Below are 22,488 nucleotides of genomic sequence, written 5' to 3'. Positions count from 1 at the left end.
GGATCTAAAGTCGTTTCAAGATACTTTTAAAAGGGGTTCAGGTGTATAAGCACTACGAGAAGTTATTTAATCACATTCTAGCAGACAAAACCGTTGCACAAAGCGCAAAGCACCGTACGGATTCTTCAGTCTATTGACTCTAACCCTCTCTTACATCCCTCTTCTGCTCAGCCTGCTTCTGATGAATTTCGTTTGTCCACTACTACCGTAACACGATTACTTCAATCTACATTTACCGGGCAACCGATTACTTTGCATAAAATATAGGCTACGACACGGTCGCGTCCCGGTTGCGCCAAATTCCCGAGCAACACTCCGTGACGTTGATTAAAGCCATCAACTTCAAGCATCAAAAGGCGCTGGCGTGGACGCGCGCCTAAACATCGCACCCAGTAACCAGCTGTAGCAGTAGTTGACCCAGTGGAACCCAAGAGACATCACCGTACACCGTGGAGCGTACGGAATGAAGGCGACCGACCAACAGGGAGTAACTTTTCACTTATAATTAGAGTCATCTGGCCTCGTCACCAGCAAACACCCAAAAACTAGCCACGAGCCTCCCTCTCTCTCTCACTCTCTCTCTCCTCTCTGTGTAGAATGTACTCACCATGACGGGCAGCTCTAGCTCGTGCGTCTCGTTACCACGCCAGACGCTCGAGTCGGGCGCAACGGTTTGGATTTCACAGTCCAGCGTATTAATTTTCTCGTGCAACCGAGACAGTGGCGCACCGGTTGGGCGTGTAATTAAGTGCTCGCCTATCTGCACCGCCTGCAGTCCGTTGCTGGTGGTCGCTACCGGTTGGCCACCAGCAGTCGTCGACGCGGACGTCGTGGTCGTCGTCGTCGTCGTCGTGGTCGTCGTCAATGGCGATGGTCGGTTTGGTTTCGCGAGCTTGGCCGTGGCCGCAATGATCGCCGATGCGGCCGATCCGAGGGACTTTATCTTGCGCTGCTGATCCTGCTCCGAACCGGACGAGACGGAGTTGAAGCTTGGTTTCGGTGCCACCAGCACCACCGGTTCCGGTTCCTCGTTCAGCACAAAGTTGGTCTTCAGGGTGTGCTGCTTCAGCTCGCTACCACCACCACCACCACCACCAGAGGGCAGCTGCTTCGATAGTTTTCGCGACGCGGCACCACCCATCGACTGTGCTGACTTGGCACTGATAATGTCCTTCTCCGACAGGATGGCAGCGTTTGGTTTGGTGCCCGATTTTCCGACACCGAACCCGGTACGATTCAGTGGACTGGCTGGCACAGGCTGATGATGCAACTCACTGTACAGTTCCTTGCTGTTGTAGAACTTGGTCGTGGAGAACTCGGGCTTATCCTTCTTGCCACCGGGCCCGGCCATATCGTGCCCACTGCCCACCGGTCCACCGGTGTTGTCCGTGTTGAATTTGGTGGCCGCAAAATCAATCTTCTTCAGTGGTGCCTGCGTTTGGCTGCTGGCCAGCTGAGCCAGTTTGCTCGCGGTCGAAGGATCGTTCTTCTTGACGCGCCTCGGAATGAACAGACTGGAACCACCGTAACCGTTCTTCACGATATCACTACCACTGACCGGGATGCCCATCATCGCATCTTCCTCGTTCTGGCCAGCGGAAGGCGTGGAAGTTACACCAGGTGTTTGGGTCTGGGTTTGCGTGAGGTCTTGCTGCGAGGACGAGAACGTCACCGACGAGATGGCAATCGTGATCACCTCGTCATCCTTACTCGCCGCTTCTCCGTCACTCGGCATCACGGCACCCGCCAGGCCATCCCGGTACTCTGCATCATCCGCATCGTCCCCAGCGACCGTACCCTCGAACGGTCGGAAACCCTTGAAGTTCTCCTCGATCCGGCTAATAACCTCATCGTTCTCCTCGAGCTTCTCCGTGATGTTATCGATCGTTGGCTGGCTGCTGCTGCTGCTGCTGCTGCTGCTACTGCTCGTTCCGCGCTCATCACTAGCCGACGTTTCCGACGTATCGTCGATGAGTTCGATCTCAATCTTGGTCGTCGAGATGTCACTACCATCTCCCGGGCTGGTCGTATTGGTGGCTCCGCTCACTGGGCTGCTGCTACTGATGGCGCTACTGGCGCTGGCGCTTGTCACGGTGCCAACGTTGGACGGTTTGTTCATTCCATCGCCCAACGCCCTCACGTCCAGCTCGGTCACCGTCAGTATCGGTAGGATGTCGGAGGGTTTCATGATGGTCGATTCGAACAGCTTCTCGCTGTCATCGTTGCGCAGTATCTCCTTTTCGCGCTGCAGCTTCTCGGCTTCACTCTCCTGCAGACTGTTATCCAGTCCTGGCTCTTGCTGCTGCTGCTGCTGCTGTTCTTGGCCCTTAAAATCCTCCATCTTCGAGGGATAAAAATCATCGATATTGATCTTGCTTGGATAGATGGACTTGTGTAGGGGTGGCGGTTGAGCAGCGAGGTGCATCCGGCCGCCCATCGAGTCCGTCAGCAGCATGTTTTCGTTGTCGTTCTCGCGCAACCCATTGTCAAACTCGTCGGTCGTGATTTCCGCTATCTTGATCCGGTACAGACCGTTCTTTAGATTGCGTTCCACGTGAATTTCGTTCGAAAATGCATCCCCGGAGTGACCATCATCATCCTCTTGCTGCTGTTGCAGTGGATTCGGTTCCTGGGAAACTGGATCCACTTCTGCCGCTACCTCCGTGTTGATTGTGGCCCCGCTTGACTGTTGACTGCCGGTGCCATCGCCGGTGTTGGCGACACTTGACGCTGGTGTAGGCTGTTGGCTTGCAGTGTCCGCCGTGTCGTCCGCATTCCTCGCCAGTGGAGTGCTCTCGGCGGAGTGCTCGCCGGTCGGGGGCCCGCCGACACCTTCGTGAGTTAAGTTTTCCGCCTGAGTTCCGTTGGTTGGCTCGATTTGCTCGTCACTCGCGCGCTCCGTCCCGGTGACGACCTCCACCGTGAACAGCCGTATGCCGAAGCTAAAGACCGGCGTTTCACTCTCCGGTTCCAGGTCAGCCGGCTTCTTATCTTCCGCTCCGGAGTCAACGTCTGCGGAGGGTGCAGCGGGCGATCCGACGGTAGTAGCAGCAGCAGCAGCGGCGGCAACAGGAGAGGCAGTTGCTGTTGATGCTTCTACTGCACCAGCAGTCACGGTATCCGGTTCGGCACTTGGCACCTCCGTTGACTCTTCCTTGGCTGGGGACGCCGGGTTGGTGGCCTCTTGAGCCGTAACCGACGCTTCCGTCGGCGTGTCTGGGGCGGTCGGTGGAAGGTGCGAGGTGCCACTGTGGGTGGTGGCGGGTGTTTGGCCACTAGAGACAATTGTTCTTGACGCCATTAGCGGCGCTTGGACGATTAGTGGCGGTGTCAGCGAAGCGGAAGGTACTCCCGTAGACACCGTGGATGACACGTCTTCTGGTGGCGGTGATGATGATGATGATGATGACGATGATGGTGGTGCAGATGGCGATGATGACACATCTGGTGGTTGGCTGTTTTCGATGGAAGGTTGCGGTGATGACGATGACACGCCATCACCATCCACCACGTCAGCAGCGGATTCTGACGGCGCCTTCGTCGTCACCGGTAGTCCGGAAGAGGGAACGACAGTCGTCAACAACAATGCTTCAACAGCGTCCTGCTCCGGTACTCCTTCTCCTTCTCCCCCTTCTCTGGTTGTCTGGTTGTCGGGACTGGTCGCTGAGGGCGTTTGAGGCGCCGCCACGGTACCGCTAACTAGCAGCGCCACGAGGAGCGCCACACCGAGCGCCAACGCAAACCGATGGCTGCTCATTCTGGTGCGAGTCTGCACGCTGGTCCGCGAGACTCCCGGGTGTGGTTAGGTTAAACTGTGTTTCCTGTTTCCGACTGTCGGTGGTGGTTGATTGGCGTTGACGGTTGGTTTGGGTTCTGGTTCCGTAGTTGACTTCGTTTGTCTCGTGATCGATCGATAGGTTGCGGGAAGCGTAGAACTGAGACGGCGGATCAGTGTCTTCCAGGTGCAAATCGATTCATTTGAATCCTAGGTCCGGGATACACCTCTCGGGGCCGGTGTTTCTGTTGAAGATAGCAAATAAGCAAAGGAATTAATTAGGGCGATGAGTATCAGTAATAGAAATACATTTGTAATGGTTAGAAAACAGATAATTTTTATTAAGGAAATTGAGGTCTATGAAAAAGTATTTGAAAAAAATATATTCAAAGGAAGTTAGTTATTGCTACACTCTACTAATATGAAAGATAAATATTTTAAACTTATAAACTAGATGCTAGATAATAACAAAACATAAAGTTTTGAAATTTTATCTGTTATGATAACATAAGTTGTTAGCACATTTTAAGCTATAAAACATAGTTTTATGCTTCCCCATAACTTTAAGCACATTTGTAATGAGTCAGTTGATCTTGTTTAAATATACAATTACAATTTTTGATACAATTCTACCCAATTTCTATCTTTTAAATGAATTAGAGAAATAGAAAGTGAAGCGCTATCCTTCTCAACAGGTACTAAACTTCAGCTATGTTTATACAGGGTGCCGCTTCCCGGCATGAGTTTATACAGGGTGCGGCAGGTTCCCTTCTTTTAAATTTAAGAACTCTGTCATTTTTCAGACGATTTTGGAAAATGAACAAGTTTGATTTATCTTACTCTATGTCATTTATTGTGCCATATTCAAAATGTGATATTGATCAAATTACCGCCGTCTTTCGACGTACAAAAAGCGGCCCTTTTTCAGGCATTTTGGAGTGTATTTAACAACATTTCAGGAGTTACTTTGGCAATTTCAGCTCTTATATTTGCTTTAAGTTGTTTCATAGCCTTCGGTTTGTTGGCATAAACCTTATTTTTCAAATAGACCCATAGAAAAAAGTTCGGTGCCGTCAAACTCGGCGAACGAGAAGGCTACTCCATTGCACGTTCGCAGTTTCCACTATTGACCGAGTATTTTCAATGTAAAGTGTGACAATTTCAGTCCGCTCTTTTAACGTTAAGTGATTCATTACTAAAATGGCATAGACTGAAGTTTCAGAAACTGGCCTATTTGTCCAAATCCGTTGGAAAATGACGGAGTAATTGAACTTTAAAATAGGTAACACACTGATGGCGCACCCTGTATACAATTACAAATTTTGATATACATTTATTGATACAATGCAACTGATTTTTTATCTGTCAATTTAAATAGACAGATAGAAAACGAAGCGCTATCCTTCTCATCAGATACTAAACATTTTATGCTATGTTTATTTATGTTTATCAATGAAGTTTTGAGTATAGTCTGCTTGCGTATACTTTGATCACAGATAACTCATGATTGAAAGTATTGCCCCCGCAATGTGTGTTCCTTTTGTGGTTTATTCAATCAATTTCACTCGCAAAAGTAATTAAAAAGAAAGATCGGATCTCTGTGCAAACTGGTTTAAAAATGCAAAATTTTCAACCCGTTCACACGAAATACAAACTCAGTTTGACATTACACTTTTCGTTTGGGATGAGTTTTCGGTGAACGAAGGTGACTCAGCTTGAAGATTTGATTACTTGCAATCCTTGGAAGCTGATTCTGTCATAAGAAAAACAATGCTTTAATGAAACGAAGCTTAATTCTAATCAAACACCCTAACCGTGAGTGACACTCTTCCGGGCAAGGCAGATGGGGTGGGCGAATCGGATTGCCCGTAAATTGTGACGCATTGTTTGGCAGAGCAGCATCGTAATAAAATTATGCAAAACCTACACCAGTCCATGTGTTTTGTGTGCGATTCAGCATCGCCTTGGCAAAGTTACGAACGGCTAAACCATCTCTCATTTTTGACAAGCACAAGGAAGACATTCTTTGCCTCGGCTGGCTCTCGCTCTCTCTTTCTATCTATTCCCCGCTATATCATTTCTCCGATGCAGCAATTGAAGGTTCCACTCCCTTTTTCCCGCCAGGCAACATGCACCTCACTGAGCTGGAAAGAAGTTTCGGATTTCATTTTGCTCCGAATTTGATGGAACTACTTTCCGTGCAACCGCCTACGGTAGGCTCACTCGCTCACTGGGTTAATCCTGCAGCTGCGTGTGCACAGCGCTACAGATCCTCCGGATGCTCGCTCCGGCAGCTTTGGCAGTGTTTGTGAAGCGAACGAATAAATTTGCTTTCTGTACCCGAATAGCGTATCCGTTTCGGTTCCCGGCTGTCCCGGCCACCACCAATGGCTCCGTGCCTCGGTGAAGATGCAAATGGTGCGCCACCAGCACGACGCTACGAAACGACAACCGGCCTCTCCGGTCCCTCCGAAAAGATATTTACGCAAGCATCGTCGTCCTGCCATCGCAGCAGAAGAGCAAACATGTCCGCCTATTTACTTACACAAGGCTATAAGATGAACAGTGCCACAGTTTGTGCACCAGAGGTACGGGTTCCAGGTTTTCGCACGCTCGCACCACGACACAAGACACTACGGTTGCAAGCTGCTGGGCCGGCGCAATTGGCCACTAGCAAAAATCGAGCCGTCGGATCGTCTTGGTGCTTCTTGCACTTCTTGCAAGGACCGGGCCAGTGCCACAAATAACTAATCCATAGCTGCCGGGCAATCCGGGGAAGGCAGCAACAACAACAGCAGTGGATGAGCAGTCGTTGTTTGGCGTCTTCGATGGAGGCGCCCAGTGTTTGTAGCGTTAATTGCATCGTTGTGGCGTTTGCGTTGTTCATTCAATAAATGATCATGCTTAAGACACATACCCGATACCAGTTTGAGCTAACGGAACACACAGTGCACACGCTGTTTGCGCAAAAGGGGTCTCGGGCTAGCTCGGCGAACGATTGCCACATACAACACGTGTAGCTGATGGAGGCGCCTGAAATTTGTGGAAAATTAAATTTTGCCGGATTCCACCCGACACCAAACCGTAACGGTTAGGCGGTTGGGACAAAAAGACCGAGGAGAGTTTTTGCGGACTTGTCAGCTTATCAACAACAGCAGCACACACGTGGGCATGCCTGTTTGCAACGTTGCCGCACGGAAGGAATCAACAACGGGGCATAAAATTTGATCGTTTTTGTGGGATCCGTTTTCCGGGCGGCATTTTTACGTCAAACATTGTTTTTCGCCGTCAGCGTGGCATATTTGTTCCGAGATGATAAGGCTGCGAGCGGGTGCGCTGCGCTGTCGTAAATATTTGTTTTTCTACTTCCAATAACAACAGCCTGAGCTGTTGAGGAGCGCTAGTTGGTGTTACGTTTCATGGCATGGCGGTTGGAAAGTTTTTTTTTAATACATTATCACAATTACAGAAAGAAGAATACGGTTGTAAACGGCGTGTACTTGCATTTTAGAGTTGTTTTAAATTGCACAATTTGCACAATTTTATTAACAATCACAAACCGAAAGAAATTATGGTCAACATATAGGCGCCAATAGTGATGTTTTAGATCTTTTCAAAAACATTTCAACATTTGAAAAACAACTTAAAATAACGATAGGTGTTTTGCCAACGCGATATTTGGGCTTTTTCCAATATCGTTTTCATTTGTTTCGAGAATAGCAGTAAATAATAATCAATTGCACAGTTCATTAAACTATCACCTAACCTTTGACCGTGTTTACATTTTGTTTAAACAATCTTTTTAATTAATCTGGTAACATCACAGATTGAAATCAAAGAAGTATTGTTGAAAGTTCGCTGTTCGCCTCCGAGTTAAATGTTTTCAACACAAAAGCCATGTTCCTCCCACGGGCTGTGACTTCATAAAGTCTAGCAGCGGTTAATAGCTCCGAGGCTGGAGTCTCGTGGGTGTCTGCCCACCACACGTGACGTTTATGCTGTTCTGTGTGTAGCCCAGGGCAACTGACCTCCACGGTAGCGTACCTACCACAAGTGAAAACCTGGCTGGCATCGGGGCCAAACATACTTTATGGTACGGATCCGCACCAGTACCCCACCACGGCGCGAGTAGTAGACCACTCCGGCCACCTCCCCTCGTCCGGTCTGCAGCAGAGATAAATTTTTATCTTACCTTAGCCACCGGGCTTTTTATTGCAATTTTATGGCCTGTGCTATCGCAATTAATTTAAGCTTCTATTGAACCATCCATAAAGCTGCCATTTCGTCCTGCGACCCTCCATTGGCGGTGTTTGGCTATTTCTGTTGTTTCATGTGAATGTGTATGTGTGGTATGCATGTAGTAAATAGTAGCACACAAAAACACACACTCACATGTGAGTTGGTAGCGAAATACTACATCAGTAAACGTGTCACTACGGTGAGCTGAAGCACACCAACACCAGCAACCCTTTGGTGGTACTAAAAGGATGCTCCCGAATCTCTGCACCACCGAAAAAATGGCGCTGCTGGTGTAGTGGTAGTAAATAACAATTCACTGATAACGACGACTCCTTTCCTTTCGCACCTGCTACTATTGCTGCTGCTGGTGCCATTACCCAGATGTGGCGGAAAAATCAATTGCAACATTATTAATAGCGACTCCATTGACTTTGGGCATGAGGCATCGTGGTCGTGGTTGTGGTTGTGGTGGTCCTAGAGAAATGTGTTTCCATTTCAGGACGAGCGAGCTGCCACATACGACCACGCATCCACATACGGGTCTCGTTTTACCTCGCTGGCGAATTCGATCTACTCGATGTGCAACCCATTAACGGGGGGTTTGGGGGAGCAGGGGGAGTCAAACCTGCCAGCCAGGCAGGCCACTAATCTTGTTTACGCTTCGGAACCGCAATCCATCCGGTGTCAGTGCTGGCAGCCACCCAGTTCCCAGAACCCAGGGCGCACCCGCATCTCGGTCTCCTTTCTTTGAAGTTATGGTTTTGAATTTCCTTAACCTTGTTTACCTTTTGCGGGCTCTTGGCACATCTTTCGAACGGGAAGATCTCGTCGTTGGCCAGCATCAGCACAGCGACTGCGGCGCACAAGCGAAGGTAAAGGCCCCGTGTTAGTTGATTGGACCGGCATCCTGACAGGCCATTGCTAGTCGCACCAGGCGGTATAATGCTTGCTACATTCGCATTCGCACACGTAAACGCCCAGCCCAGTACAACGCCGGATCTCTCGGTTATGTCAAAATGGCTTCTCACGGGTTGGCAATCCTTGGCAGGCCGCAATGCTATCATTTCTCATCCTCACGTTGTAAGACCATTATCGGTAATCACGTGCTACGCCACACGGCAACACAGCCACAATTTGACAGCAAGCTTCCTCTCCCTTTTCCCTTGTATGGTGCGCGAATTCATCGTCATTAGAGTGGAGGCAGCGTCGTCATCGTCGCCGTTCTGGTCGTCATCGTCCTGCATAAGTTATGATCAGAGAAACGAGCCACCTCGTTGGGTGAATCGTTTGCTGAAGCAATCGCTGCCGGCGAGTGTGTTACATCAGGAAAAGAAATTCCAACATAATGACTGCAATAATTATGAGCCGTCAAACTTATCGGTCCCCGCTCTCTCTCTCTCTCTCTCTCTCTCTCTCTCTCTCTCTCTCTCTCTCTCGCGGGGGTACGAGGATGCCTCCTCATCATCACCAACAGGCAGCACCAACGTGACGTCCCCTTCCTATTGATTCGATCGATCCGAAAGGAAAAAGTTTCTTTTTCCCGGAAACCGGAAAAGGGCAATCTGTCGCCATGATGGGTGGTGATCCCGCACCAGACCATCGTCCTCCTCCCAGCGAAAAGTAGAAGAAACAATCAAAGAAATAATTACGATTACGAAAGTTACGGTGTGCGCACCCAGGTCGAGATCGTTCGATCGAACGAGTGAAGGAAATCGCGGCGCGCTGGATGCAGCATCCTAGCCAGCCCCTTGGCCAGTGGACGATTGATTCGTTCGAGAGGAGAAATGTGATTAAGAATGAGATTACGCGATTATGCCTCTGGCCACACCTCTGTTCGTTTGCTTTTTGCGGGGACGCACACATTAAATTAAGCCGCTTGCCTGTCTTTGCGCGGCCTGAGATGTGATGTCCGTTAACATGATTGCCGTCGCCCGAAAACGAGTTCGAATAAATCGAATAAACAACAACAGTGGTGTAACTGTGTGCCCATTATGACTGCGCAGACCGACATGGCAACATACAACTTATGGAATCGGATTTTACGAGGACCCAAGGGACCACTGCACAGCACAGCTCGCGTGCAGCGAAAGGCCGATGAATTCCTTGAATGCAGCAGCAGTCCATCCAGGGGCAGAGCATATGCACCAGCGCACGGAGCGGGAAGATAACGCTGCGCCAAAGTGTGCCCTTATCCCACCATAAGCCGTATACCTCGTATCGTAAGTTTACAATCAAACTTTTCGCGCTAAAATATGGAAGAAACTATTCCTCCCCCTGTCCCTGCCAGGGGGGTGTTTTTCCCTGGCGTCCGTCTTGCAGGCGAACACGCGATGCAAGAGACTCGCGTAATCCGCGCTCTCGGTGGTTGCTTGCGTTTCGTTGTTTTTTTTTCGTCTCCGCCACCGATTCGGTCCATTCTTTTTTCCGTTCTTTACCCATCGTTTTTCTGAAGCAGCCCAGCAGCCTGTGCGGCACTCGAGAGTGAAGTAATTGTTGGACAAACATTTAACTCCCGCGCGAACGTTTAAAGTTGGGAGCTTTATCTCGGAGCACGTTCTTCTTTTCGCAATTAGAGTGCGATGAGAGTGTTCGCGGTATGTTTGGGTTGGTGGGGGGACGGTAGAACGGGTTTTGGGCCAAAAATAACAGTAAATCTGATGTGGGAGTTCGTTGGAACAGTGCCATAAAGCGCGGGCATCATTTCGATGTGCTCGATGACGTTAAGCCGCAAAACGGATGGCGTTGGAAAGCGGGGGTTTGCCGCATGGTTTAAGCACTGGTATCGGAGCTGGTAGAGTGTTTCGGAAGCTGATTTGAAATAAAATGCTTCCTGCACTTGCTGGTTTTCGCCGTATTCTCGGTCCATTGTGCAACGGTTCAGAGCAGTGAAGAACTTCTTTCGAATATGGCGCTCTAGAAATATATGTTTATGTTGTCCGCCATTTTATTGGAATATTTAAGAATCTGAACGACTGAAAGACTATTCCTTTTTATGTTATTTTTCACATTCATTTTATTCATGTTTTCTGAATGAGAAATGTTTCATGAATCCTGGATAATAAACGTGGATCATTCGGAAGAAATGTGACAAAGATAAACCGATTTTAAAAACCACATATTTCATATTTTGCTCAATGCAACTCGTTGCTTTAAAGCGTTCTGATCGAATCCAACGTTTTCAAAATTGATGTCCATTATAGCATAAAAATTAACGAACCGATCTTTGTGTCCTTTTGAATTTTTAATCTGAATTTTATATGTGAAAAACCTTTGTCAAATTTTACTGATGTTTGCTTATACTTTTCATACATATCAAGCGAATACGGTAGTTAAGGAAGCATATGAGTTAGGTTTTGGTCGAAAAAGTTACGGAGAATTAGCGCCAGTAGTCACCAACGGGTTTCTGCATCATTCTTTACGTATTCGAATACCAAATTATATGCAAATTCTTAGCTTATAAACCTTCGACATGGCAAAAAACGAAGAATTCAATTCTAGTAGTTCACAAAATAATACACATCTCAAACACTAATGAATATTTTGACGTAAAACTTGTCGTGGTTGTCAAAAACAGTGATGACAATTTACTAAAAATTCAAAATTACATATATTCCTATAAGCGGGCTATTTAAATCCCGTGTCACTTTTTTGGACCATTTTACTCTTTGGACACATTAATACTAGTACTTAGACTAGACACATTAGTACTAGTACTAGTACTATAGACTTAGAAGTCTAAGTAAGTTACTAAACTCACAGCTGCGTAAACAGCTACCATTAACCTAAAAACTTGTTCATTTTTGTATGCTTACCTCAATAAAAATGATGCTCAACTTATTAGATTGTATCGAAACTTCTGCTCCATTTGAAGAATTGAACATGGCAACCTCCCTTGCTACTTTGATAATTGAATTACATTAACAATGGTAGCCAAATATGATCCTCCAAAAACAATACTGCGACCAAATTACTGTCTCACTGGAAACGATACACTCCCACAGCTTTTACTGGCGGTGTGCATAGGGTTGAAAAATCACTGCGTCCATGACTCTCATAATGGATTCGACAATTTATCATAATTAAACTCCACCGTAGCCAGGTTGCAGTCTGATTTCACTTCGAAATAAATTAAATTAGTCCTGGCAGCGCAGCATAATGATGCTTATGAAGTACCGCCGCTTAAACATATCAAAATTGACTCGAAAGAGATAACATTTCCCTTAATTGAGCGGTGATAATGAAGCGCACTGATTTGCCACTTTCAAATCTTTGGCAAGACACACAGCGCACCGCACGGCAATCGTTCCGTATGGCACGGCAACTGGCTGCACGGCAGGTTGTAGAATTAATCATCAATCTATCACTGTCAGCCACGATAACATTTGTACACTACACGAGCGAACTGTGTACGAATGTATTTCTCCTGCGTTCGGCAACAACACACATTTTGCACACACGGCACATCATTCGTGGAGTGGAAAAATCAGCAGAGAAAAAAAAGTGAAAGGAAGCAAAACAAGAAAACTCCCCTGCAAGAAAAAAACCGGTATCGCTTCGAGCGCTCGAACGGCTCAAGGAGAAATGGCACAGTTTTTCGTCCTCGCGACAACGACGGGAGGAGGGAAGCAATTTGGGTTTTTTTTTGTGTATGTGCGGGGCTGGTTGGTGAACGGAAAAGCGTCCGCCTCCACCATCGCTCCAAGGCTTGGCGTAGCGTAGCGCTCACAGCAGCGGAACACGAGCGGAAGAAAAGAAAGTTAATTGATCTCGTCGCTTGGTGCTGGATTATTTCTTTCTTTTCTTCTTCTTCTTCTTTTTCCGCCGGGATCGCTTCTTCTATTTACTTCTTTTACCCTCCGAGCCCGGAGCATCGGGAGTTTGTGGGGTGGCTAGGGAGCGATGAGTCTTCGTTCTCCATTTGCTCCTCATCTCGTTGGAAGAGGCTTCAGCTCAGCATCTTAAGATGGCAGTGGCATGGCAGTGGTGGTAGTGGCCGACGCAAAGAAAACGTGAATGGCCTTCCATTTTTTCCTCTCCTCACCCCACAAGACCGGTAAGCTTGGGTGCCCTCGGTCGGACTGATTGCTTCGGGTTAAGTGTGCCTTGGCGCTGCCAGCAAATGGGACCAAAGTGGCCAAAGAAAAAGCGACGAGTCGAGACTGTCGAGAGAGAGAGAGGAAGAGAGAGAGAGTAGGCCGTGAAGGTATCCGAGTAGGCCGTGTGTACATCTGGTAAAGGCGCCGGACAAGCAACACTACCGGTGGCTGGCCCGGTGCGCCGATGAACAAGAGCCGGTTAGAGGATGATTTTCCTCGCTTCGTGCGGTATTCTGGTCGTCAAGGACGGTATGCTGGTGCTACTTGGTTCCCGTGTATTATGAGAATGTTTTATGAAGATGAAGAGTTTGTTTACACCGTTCCTTTGTCTGAGGGAACACGTTTCGGATTTCTCGGGACGCTCGCCTCGGTGACGTGGCTGGTGGTGATGATGCGGTTATGCGACGCACCCCTATCACCCTTCAAGCACCCCTCCTCCCTACCCTTTTCACCTTCCGTTGTGCCCGGTAAAAAGGCCTGCCATGTTGTGTACAATTCTTGCCATTTTCCACATCGCTCTCGCTCACCCGCTCGCTCGCTCGCTACGTGCCACGCCACGCGGTTTTTTGTGAGCTTTCAGCCGGTACAATACCCAGCCCACGGGGTGCTCAGGTCTCGGGGCATAATGGATTCTTCAGTCCCACCGCCCTTGGCTTCTTCACTCCTTTGTTGGCTCTTATGTGTGGAGGTCGCGGTCGGTCCCCGGCAAGTGCCAGGTTTGTTGCCATTAGAAGCCCGATTATAAGCACGATCAGGTGCCTATTTTGCTGTGGTGCCTGAAACTTATCACTTTGACGTGGATTTGTTTTCCATCTCATGTTTCTCCTTTGTCTCTCTCTGTCTCTTCATTTTCTTTATTCTCTTTATTCTCTCTTGCTGTTGTAAGAGTTGTTATTCGCGTTTTTTTACGTACCACCGTGCACCTTTACTGTTATGCTTTCAATGCAATCGTATTCGTTCAGAGTTCAGGCGTAGGGTAACATTGACATATACACTTTGCAAAAATCTATCTCATGGCTGCCACATGGGAGGCACATCTGGGGCACATCTGCAACAAGCGCTCATTCTTTCAACCCAACGAACAATATGTTTGGCACAAGAAAAAGCGACAGAGAAAGAGAGTTTCCTCGCGCGAATCCACTTTTCTTCATTTTCCGCTTGCCTTCCTTCAGAAACACCAATATAGTGCCATTTCCATGCTTGTCACGTTTTGTGGTGGAATCGAAACGAGGGCTGTTCATTGATGGTCCGATGCCTCGGAACCATTACCTGCTTTCCACGTGATCGAGCAGAAACGCATGTGATGTGGCCTGGTCTTGGTGTTAAAAATTCTTTCACAAATTTATGCCAGCCTTGGCCAGCCTCTGGAGGAGCCAATTCTTGAAGCAAAATTTCATCTCTGATTGACAGCTGGCAAGGTGACAACGGTTTTGTCAAACATTTAATTGAATTTCGTTGGACCGGGCGACCCAGATCTTTCGAGGGTTTGGGGTTTCTCGGCCATAGTTTGATAGTTTTTGAACAAATATGCTTAAACTTTTGCGCTTTGCCTCTGAATTTTGCGAAGCTCATTTCACAAATTGTGGAAGATTTTTCTAGATCCAGTGCTAGACGCGGGTTTATCAGCAATATTAAGTACTAGTTTGGCCCTTAGAAGTTACATTTCAACATCTCTTGGAACAGAAAGAAAATTATTCGAATGTTTCACATCTCATCTGAATCTACTAGAAAAAAAAACTAGTAATCTTGCTGTTATCGAAGCGGAGAAGCAAAGTTATAGTGAAAAGGTATTTTTGTGGCAAAGCAAAACCTCTCGTGCAGTGCCTGATAAGTATGTAAATAAGATGTACTTAAATGCAATTAAGTAATAGGTGGGAATCATAAGCATACACGTAGCTTAAATGACGGGATATATAAAAAAAATCTTCGAGTGGGCGTGAAAAGATTTCACACCAAGCAATTAGATTTCACACTTCACAGAGTATTCATCAGTGAAGGACTACGAAATCACACCGAAATCGTCTCCTTCTAAAAACAATTGGTATCTTATAGTCTGGTCTGGCTATGCGTACAAACCACCGATATAGAGATCTACGATTTATAATTGCAAAGGTTAAAGAGATAACCAACAATTACTGATATCTTTTGAAGCATTTACAACCCATACCAAGCACGTACGTTTGGAAATTTGTATAATTAACATAATAGGAAAAAACTGATCGATCAAACAGAAACAAGTTACAGATGGAATGATAGAACCGCTAACACCAAGCTAAAAATGATAGAAAACAATAGCCAAAAAACTATTCGGAGTTAGTTTTTATCCAATTTAAATAGCCATTGCAACTGCGAACCAATAAAGTGCTAAGGTAATCATTAATTAAATCCCTCATGCAATCAAAGATGAGTATAGCTGAATTAGAAAGATATAAAGAGCTCTTAATTTGTAAATTTGTTTTTTTTTTTTTGGAAAATGTCTCCCTTAACGCTGATTCTTTCACCGAAAAAAGAAAGTTAAAGACACCGAACATGAAATTACCATAATTGACAGCGGTAATTCATTCTAATTCAAAACTGTATGACTGATCAGCAACATAAAGTGCTCACAGACTGGGTAGCGGAGATAAAAAGCGATACGCCAGCCCAGGCGTCGTCAAAGCACTTCATCAAAATAGTACCGAATGCGAATGCGAAACACCATTCTATACGCCGGCTGGAGATGATTTCTCCAGCGAATAATCAAATTACATTCATCTTCGTCACCAAACCATCTGCCTCCATTCCGACCGCCCCATGTCCGTGTTCCATTCCGTGCCTATTCGTTACACTGTTAGCCACTCCCAAGAGGCCAGCCGGTCGGTCCTAATAATAATATGCCTGCCTTACGGTACGTTCCTTCTGGCTCCGGATCTGAGCCGCACATTCGTTGTCACTCGGTGCCATCGCTCCTGAACTGAACTATACTTTATTTATTTTGAGCCAAAGTTTCCAATTCCTATACAAACGGACCGGGGACCGCACAGAAAAAAGGGCAGCTCCCATTGGGGCTGACAATCGCTATTTCGTCCCCTCGCTGGCGTTGGACACTCGGCTTTCATTCGTGGTTTCTGTTTTTTTTTTGCTGAGTACCTTTTTCGTTTTCCATTTCCCTATTCCGCAACCTCTCCCTCTTTTTCGTGTCCCGCTCCTGCGTGTTTTTCTCTAGTCGTGAACTTTGTTCGAGTGTAGTGAATGTTTTCGCAAAATGGCCAGCAAACTAATTTGTTCCCAATGGTTCAGCTCGACCACCACGACCGGCACCATGACCGCTTTCTCCCCCGGACATGTAACAGCACTGCGCACGCCAAACGAATGGCTATTGTTGTGCGCGCTCCGCGCTGGATTTGTTTGCTGGGGTGGAATTTAATTAAGCTTTTCAAATTGAGAACTACAACAACGGCAACAGTAAGCAAAAAAATAGAAGAAAAAAAAGAAAACAAGAAGCAATAATAAAAGCCAGAACATAAATCGTGCAGCACAATTGGGCACCACAAACTTATCTTCACTTACCTACCTTTTCCGACGGCCTCTCGGTGCTCTAGATGCTCTCGCTGCCTCCCTTCGTGTGTTCTCGCAAATGGCAATGGACTGGAAGCGAAGCCAGCCAACACTCCACAACAACGTCGTCTGTCCGTACTCCGGTCTGCCTGCCCTGTCTCCTATTTACCGGCCAATGTTTGAACAGCTATAAATTAGGGCAATTATCAGTGTTTTTTCATCTGCTCGCTGGCTCGCCCACGAACGTGGCCGCGTCTGCCACGATTCTAGGGAAGGTGGACACTCGGTGGACGGTGCGCTCTGCCCTTCCTTCCTTACACTTCCACTCCCTGTTCCCTGTTCACCGCCTCCTGTCACCGCCGATTGGGTGGTGGAGCTTTTGTTATTATTGCATTTGCTGTTTTGTAAAACACTTTTCTCTCTCTCTCTCGCACTCACAAAAACACTTTTTCGTTTACTTCCTTTCACTTATGCGCTTCTGTGAGGGGTGGAGTTGACACAGAAAAATCATTTACCACGACCGCAAACGCACACAACAGAAAAAGGAAAAACACGCGGAGCAGCTTAACGGAAAAGTGCGAAACCAAACCCGGCACGTCGACGTCCTCCGCTCCGGTGGCGCAACTGGGAAACACTTTTTCCGTCCAAACTTTGTAATACCATTGTTGCGGTCATGCGTAGCGAAAAGTTTGCTTAAATCTGCACAAGAGACAGACAGACAGAAGGAGAGTGAGGAGAGTCCCAGGGATCGACGCACGTAACAACACACAAAACGGCTCACAAAATAAGAAAACTTAAAAACAACTCGCCAGCAACCGGAGCAGCTGGTCCTGCACCTGGGACTGATCCAGGGCCCTTGGTGGTGGGTTGTCACCGTGGAAAACCCTTGCTACGCGAACTCCGAAGTCAAACAAGCGGTCGCCCTTTTTTTCGGCAAGTGCACGCCAGGAACCATAAACCTTGTCCTTGCCTTGGTGCCCATGGACCACGGACCCGGGTTTCGTTGCCGTGTTTCGACAAAAAGCAAGCATAAATCATGCACGAGCCGGGCGAGGTCTCAGCGACTTTTCTCTCTCTCTCTCGATGCACCTCTCCCTTTCTTCACCCTCAGCATCCTCTCCCCGGTCATCCCAACGGAGGGGTCTCTGTTTTCACTTCCAATTCACGGGACGGTTCAATTGTTTTTCCGGCACAGATTTTTATTACTTCAAGACGGGCGCCTCCATTATTTTTTTTTTTTTAGAGGATTGCACACGTGGTTCCGTGGCTCCTGGTGTGTATCTGGTTTGCTAGCAATGGGTCCCGTCCATGGGTTTATTGCTTCTTTTCCCCGCGAGATTTGAGATTCCGTACGTGGGTTGCGTGTGCACATAAACACATACAGACACAGAGAGGGTCGCGTTGCTTCCGCTGACCTTTTTTCATCCCCATCTTGCTGCTTGCTGGCATGGCGCTCTGTCCCCTGGGTGTGAGCATAAATTGTGAACCGTAGCGCTTTGCGGCGTGGCCTTTTTCCATTGCTGCCTTCTTTTTTTTTCGGCTTCGGCAAAATTATTATCCCTTACCTGTGAGTGCCCTTTACCTTTACTGTACGCATGGCGCATCGTTGGGGTTACTGTGGAGCGGAAGCGGTGTGAACGAACGAAGCTCACTGCAAACATTCATCACTTCCATCGTCATCGGTTGCCACAAGCTAGCAGCTGGCAGCGAGTCACCAACCAACCCTCGCTCAAAGCGCACACATGCGCGCATAACATGCAAATGATAACAATAATAATAAAATGGCCTCGGGCAGTAAAAATGCCGCCAACGGCGCGGATGGGCTCGCCCGAAATGCCCCGAAAACGATTGCAATAAATTGCTTGATGCCGGGGCCTGCGACCTGCAAGAACGTCTCAACCATCTCACCAGCTTCTTCTGCTCTTTGCTTTATCGCAGGCGGTGGGAGGGGGTGCTAAGTGATATGCGCCAGGGCCAGGACCTCAAAGGACACACATACCTTTCGGGGCAATGCGTGCCATTACCGATGGGAGGCGATGATGGGTATAATTTAGGGATTTATCTTGTGCCAGGCCAGCGTGCCGCTTGTTCGCGTGTTCGCTGGTTTCGGGAAAAAAAACCATTTTCAACAATTATGCGCAATGTCGTGCGAGCATTGAAACGGTCTGGCGCTTGGTGAGCACGCACTCGCCGAGATAATTCAATCCAAAGCGAGGACGAAGAGGCTTGAAGTGAAGCGGAAAATTCCAGGGAATGATAATTTGTTTACCAGCAACATGGACAATGGTCACGCAATGTGCCTAATCTTTACTGTGCCACTTTGCCTGCTTAGACGAGAGGAGGAGGATGTGAATGAAATCGTTTAGCGCAAAATAGGGAGCGGCACAAAGTAGCCGCGAGTTACAAGATAACGCAGCGATTGGAAGGCAGCCAGCCGCTCGCGAAACTATTATTGGCAAATCGAGACCTGAAGCGGGCAATCCTGGGCCACGCCATGCGATCCGAAGCCTTTTGGATCCTTAATCCGAGAATCGGAAATGAAAATTCCAATCGATTGTCGATTTGACTCAAATAACATTTTACGATAGCCCCTCCCATGTCTCCCACTCTTCGCTGGCTCCAAGGATTATGCCACGATGACGGAGATACGACAGGCAGATAAAGTTAGCATTTTTAAGGTTAGGCTTACGTCGATTACGGCGAACCTCTGGGGGGCTTTAGCCCAAGATTGACAAATCCATTACCGATGAGGCTAGCGAAGGTAACTGATGATTGGCTTACGGGCCAGGAATTGATCATAAAACCTTCTCCCCCTCAAATCCTGCGAATCGACCAATCGAACCTTTCGCCTTTCCGCAACCCGCTACAACAATGCTAAAAATCATCAATAAATACCCTGGACCCCAACAACCCCGGTGGGGGGGGGGGTAAATCGGTTACACAACAATCGCTGCAAAGCAAAAGCAAGCAAAAAAATGGCCTTGGTGGTTTACGCATTTGGATAAATTACGAGCGATCGTATTTTTCGAAGAAAGGAAAGTCACTGACATTAACCACAAAGTCCCACGGGCGGAAGCTCCCGCTTTACCGTACGTCAATCGACTCTTTACGATAGCCAAAATGTCACCCCCTGGTTGGTTCCTCGAAGGGGGTGGATTTGGGGTTTTCAAAAGTTTCTTTCAACGCACGACGCTCCACGCGCACCGATATCAAAATTAACACTTTAGCCCCCCCCGGGCGGCGCGTTCTGACCGAGCCCGAGAGGCTGTGCATAATGTATCCGCAACCCCCCAAAACCCGTGGCCATGGCCAGGTGCGTGCGTGCGTGGGTGGGTGTGTGACGGCATCATGTTGCGAAATTGTTTTCACAAAACTTTGTCTTTTCCTGCCATTTGCTTGCCGAGAGGGCACACTACAGGCACAGTGGCACAGCAGTGGCATCATCATCATCATCATCGTTGCTCGAGCTCAAAATTACCGGAAAAATCTCAAACACATCCTCCCCCATTCCACCCCATTCCATTCCGATGCGGCCTTTTGCTAAGCGGCGGGTAGCGGTGGCATCTTCTGCTTTAGATCTTCTTTTTTCTTCTTCTACAACTGTCGCACTCTTTTTCTCTCTCTTTCTCTCAAACTCGCTTCATTGCTTACTGTGATATGAACATATGAAGCGCCACGGATGGTCTTCAAAATTCTTACACAAAAATGTTGTCCGCCACGAATGCTCAAAGGCTGGAGGGGCACCCTAACCTACCGGAGGGCATGCAGGTAGGGGTTAGAAAGGCGCTCCAGCGAGGGAGTCACTGAAAACCCCGAACCGGAAAAGGCCTTGTTTAACCAAAGAGGCCAAATCTGGGCGCCCTTCTTGTCCGCTGGCTATGGTAAATACCTTGCTGGATTCCTTCGAGTCCAGCAGCCAACCAGACACACTCACATGCACACATACGCGTACGTCAGGTCGCCTTTTTGTGTCGACAAAAGGTTGGTCGGTTCGGTGTCGTCCCTTTTTCCTGTGTTTTTGGATCCCCTTCATCCCCCTTCTTGATGATCCCTTTTTTTGGGGTCTCTCTCTCTCTCACTCTTTGCTCTCTCTCTCTCACACATACACAGACACACAGACACTCCTAGTGGTTGGGATCGAAACGTCGCAATTCGTCCTTCAATTGCTTCTCCACGGTTCACGTGCACGGTCGCGATGGGATGGCCAAACAATACACCTTCCGGTGGAGGCGCCCAGGTGACGGTTAAGGCAGGGAGAAGGAAATCGAATTCAGTTTTCGCAAAATATCCGTTCCACACTCATTCGGGACTTTGGCAGCTTCGGAATCGTGTAAGCACTGCAGCAGGGACGCAGTTTTCCGCATCCGTTCTGCTCTGCTCTGCTTCACTTGCATCTTATCTCATCTTGGGCACACATACACGCTCACGCCCACGTACACCGATACATTGAGCACTGAAATGGGCGTCTAGCGATGAGATCACAGTCGCGAAGCTGGAGCCGAGCACATGTAATCAGCACACAGAAGCTGAGCCGTCCCGTCCGCCTCTTATCTCACGCTGTTTCCCTTTGCACGTCACCAAGAATTTGCGTCCCGTACCGTGCCGTACCCGTTGCCGTGGAGCACGCAGCATCAACGAACAGAACAGAAGGCCTGGCCCTAATTTTGCTGGACCACGGACCACGCGGAGAAGCATCCAGCGGGAGCGCGCTCACACTTTGCTCTCTTCTCTTCTCTTCACGCTTCACTTCACTCACTTTGTGACGACACCAACAACGAAAGAAAAGAAGAAAAAAAACCTAAGGAAGGGAACCCGGGGCCCTTCCCCGTTCTTTCGGAATCCGATCGATGGACGAATAAATGTTTGCTGGACCCAATGTGGGGTCTTCGTTTTTCGTGTCACTCACGCACGCACCCCACTACAAAAGGGGGTGTTCCGGTTCAACCAACCCTCCCCACAAAGAGCGGGGTAGTAAGTGGGTGGACAACAAAAAGTGGTCACTAACCGCACACCGCACACAACGAACGGTCGCCGATGATTGATTAACCAACACTCGCTACCATCCCTACCCTTTTACGCTTTGCGTCCACAACGCACAGACACACGTGCGCACTCACAACGTTCGCTGGCCGGGAATGTCGCAGGACCCCTCTACACAGAGGGGTGTTTCCTCTGTGCGCAGGAATATCCCGCACGGACGCTGCCTTCCTTCTTTTTGGGAAATTAGGCGACTACGTCACCGACGAGGGGTCGACGGTAAACTCCCTGGGCCCCTTCCAACCTGGTAATGGCCAAATCCGGAAAATGCGTGTCACTGATGACGGTGTCCGAGACCGATAGCACCGAGAGGTGTGACCGAGTGGCGTGAAAAGCTGAACCAAACTGAGAGCAATGGTTCATCTCGCGGCGCATCGCTGGCTCCAGGAGCCAGAGCGATCCCGCATTCTGCACCGTGCGTGCGGCGACATCCTGTTTCTCGTGAGTGCCAGGAGAGACAGAGCAGGGAGAGAGAGAGAGTGAGTGAGAGAGAACAGGCAGCATCCTTCCATCACTCAACCGATGGAGGCGCCTGCTCATCGCGACATCCCATTTTGCAGTACGTCGAAGGCACAAACAACAAACTGACGGTGCCACTCACGCCAACCACCCGGCCATACGCCCCCCCGTGAGTGCTGTGAGGCGCGTCCATCGTTGTCCTTTCGTTCGGTTGTTGCGGATACTCTCGTTGGCGGCAGTTGTCTACTAAAAAAGAAGGGACACTCGCCGCTCTTTTAAAGTGTTTCTCTCGCGAACTCGCGACGCATTAACTGTCATCTCTCCAGTCTGACGGAGAGAGAGAGC

General features: G+C 48.3%; 1 protein-coding gene across 2 annotated transcripts in view; it reads right to left on the bottom strand.

Moving 5' to 3' along the window:
• LOC126571783 (serine-rich adhesin for platelets-like) overlaps window positions 1-22,023 on the bottom strand; it is a 66,466-nt gene extending 44,443 nt beyond the window's left edge. The window contains exons 1-3 of one of the 2 annotated variants that reach the window (XM_050230584.1): window positions 21,929-22,023; window positions 16,660-17,125; window positions 608-4,020 (exon numbers count right to left, since the gene is read on the bottom strand). In XM_050230584.1, coding sequence (XP_050086541.1) covers window positions 608-3,757 — 3,150 coding nt within the window. In that variant the 5' untranslated portion in view covers window positions 3,758-4,020; window positions 16,660-17,125; window positions 21,929-22,023. The remainder of the gene's footprint in view (window positions 1-607; window positions 4,021-16,659; window positions 17,126-21,928) is intronic. The other variant, XM_050230583.1, reaches the window with a different exon arrangement.
• Window positions 22,024-22,488: the final 465 nt, after the last annotated feature.

This window comes from Anopheles aquasalis, chromosome 2 (assembly GCF_943734665.1).
Source record: "Anopheles aquasalis chromosome 2, idAnoAquaMG_Q_19, whole genome shotgun sequence".
In the NCBI taxonomy this organism is placed as follows: Eukaryota; Metazoa; Arthropoda; class Insecta; order Diptera; family Culicidae; genus Anopheles; species Anopheles aquasalis.
The sequence above is the reverse complement of the archived record's forward strand: the minus strand, read 5'-3'. Positions and strand labels throughout refer to the sequence as shown.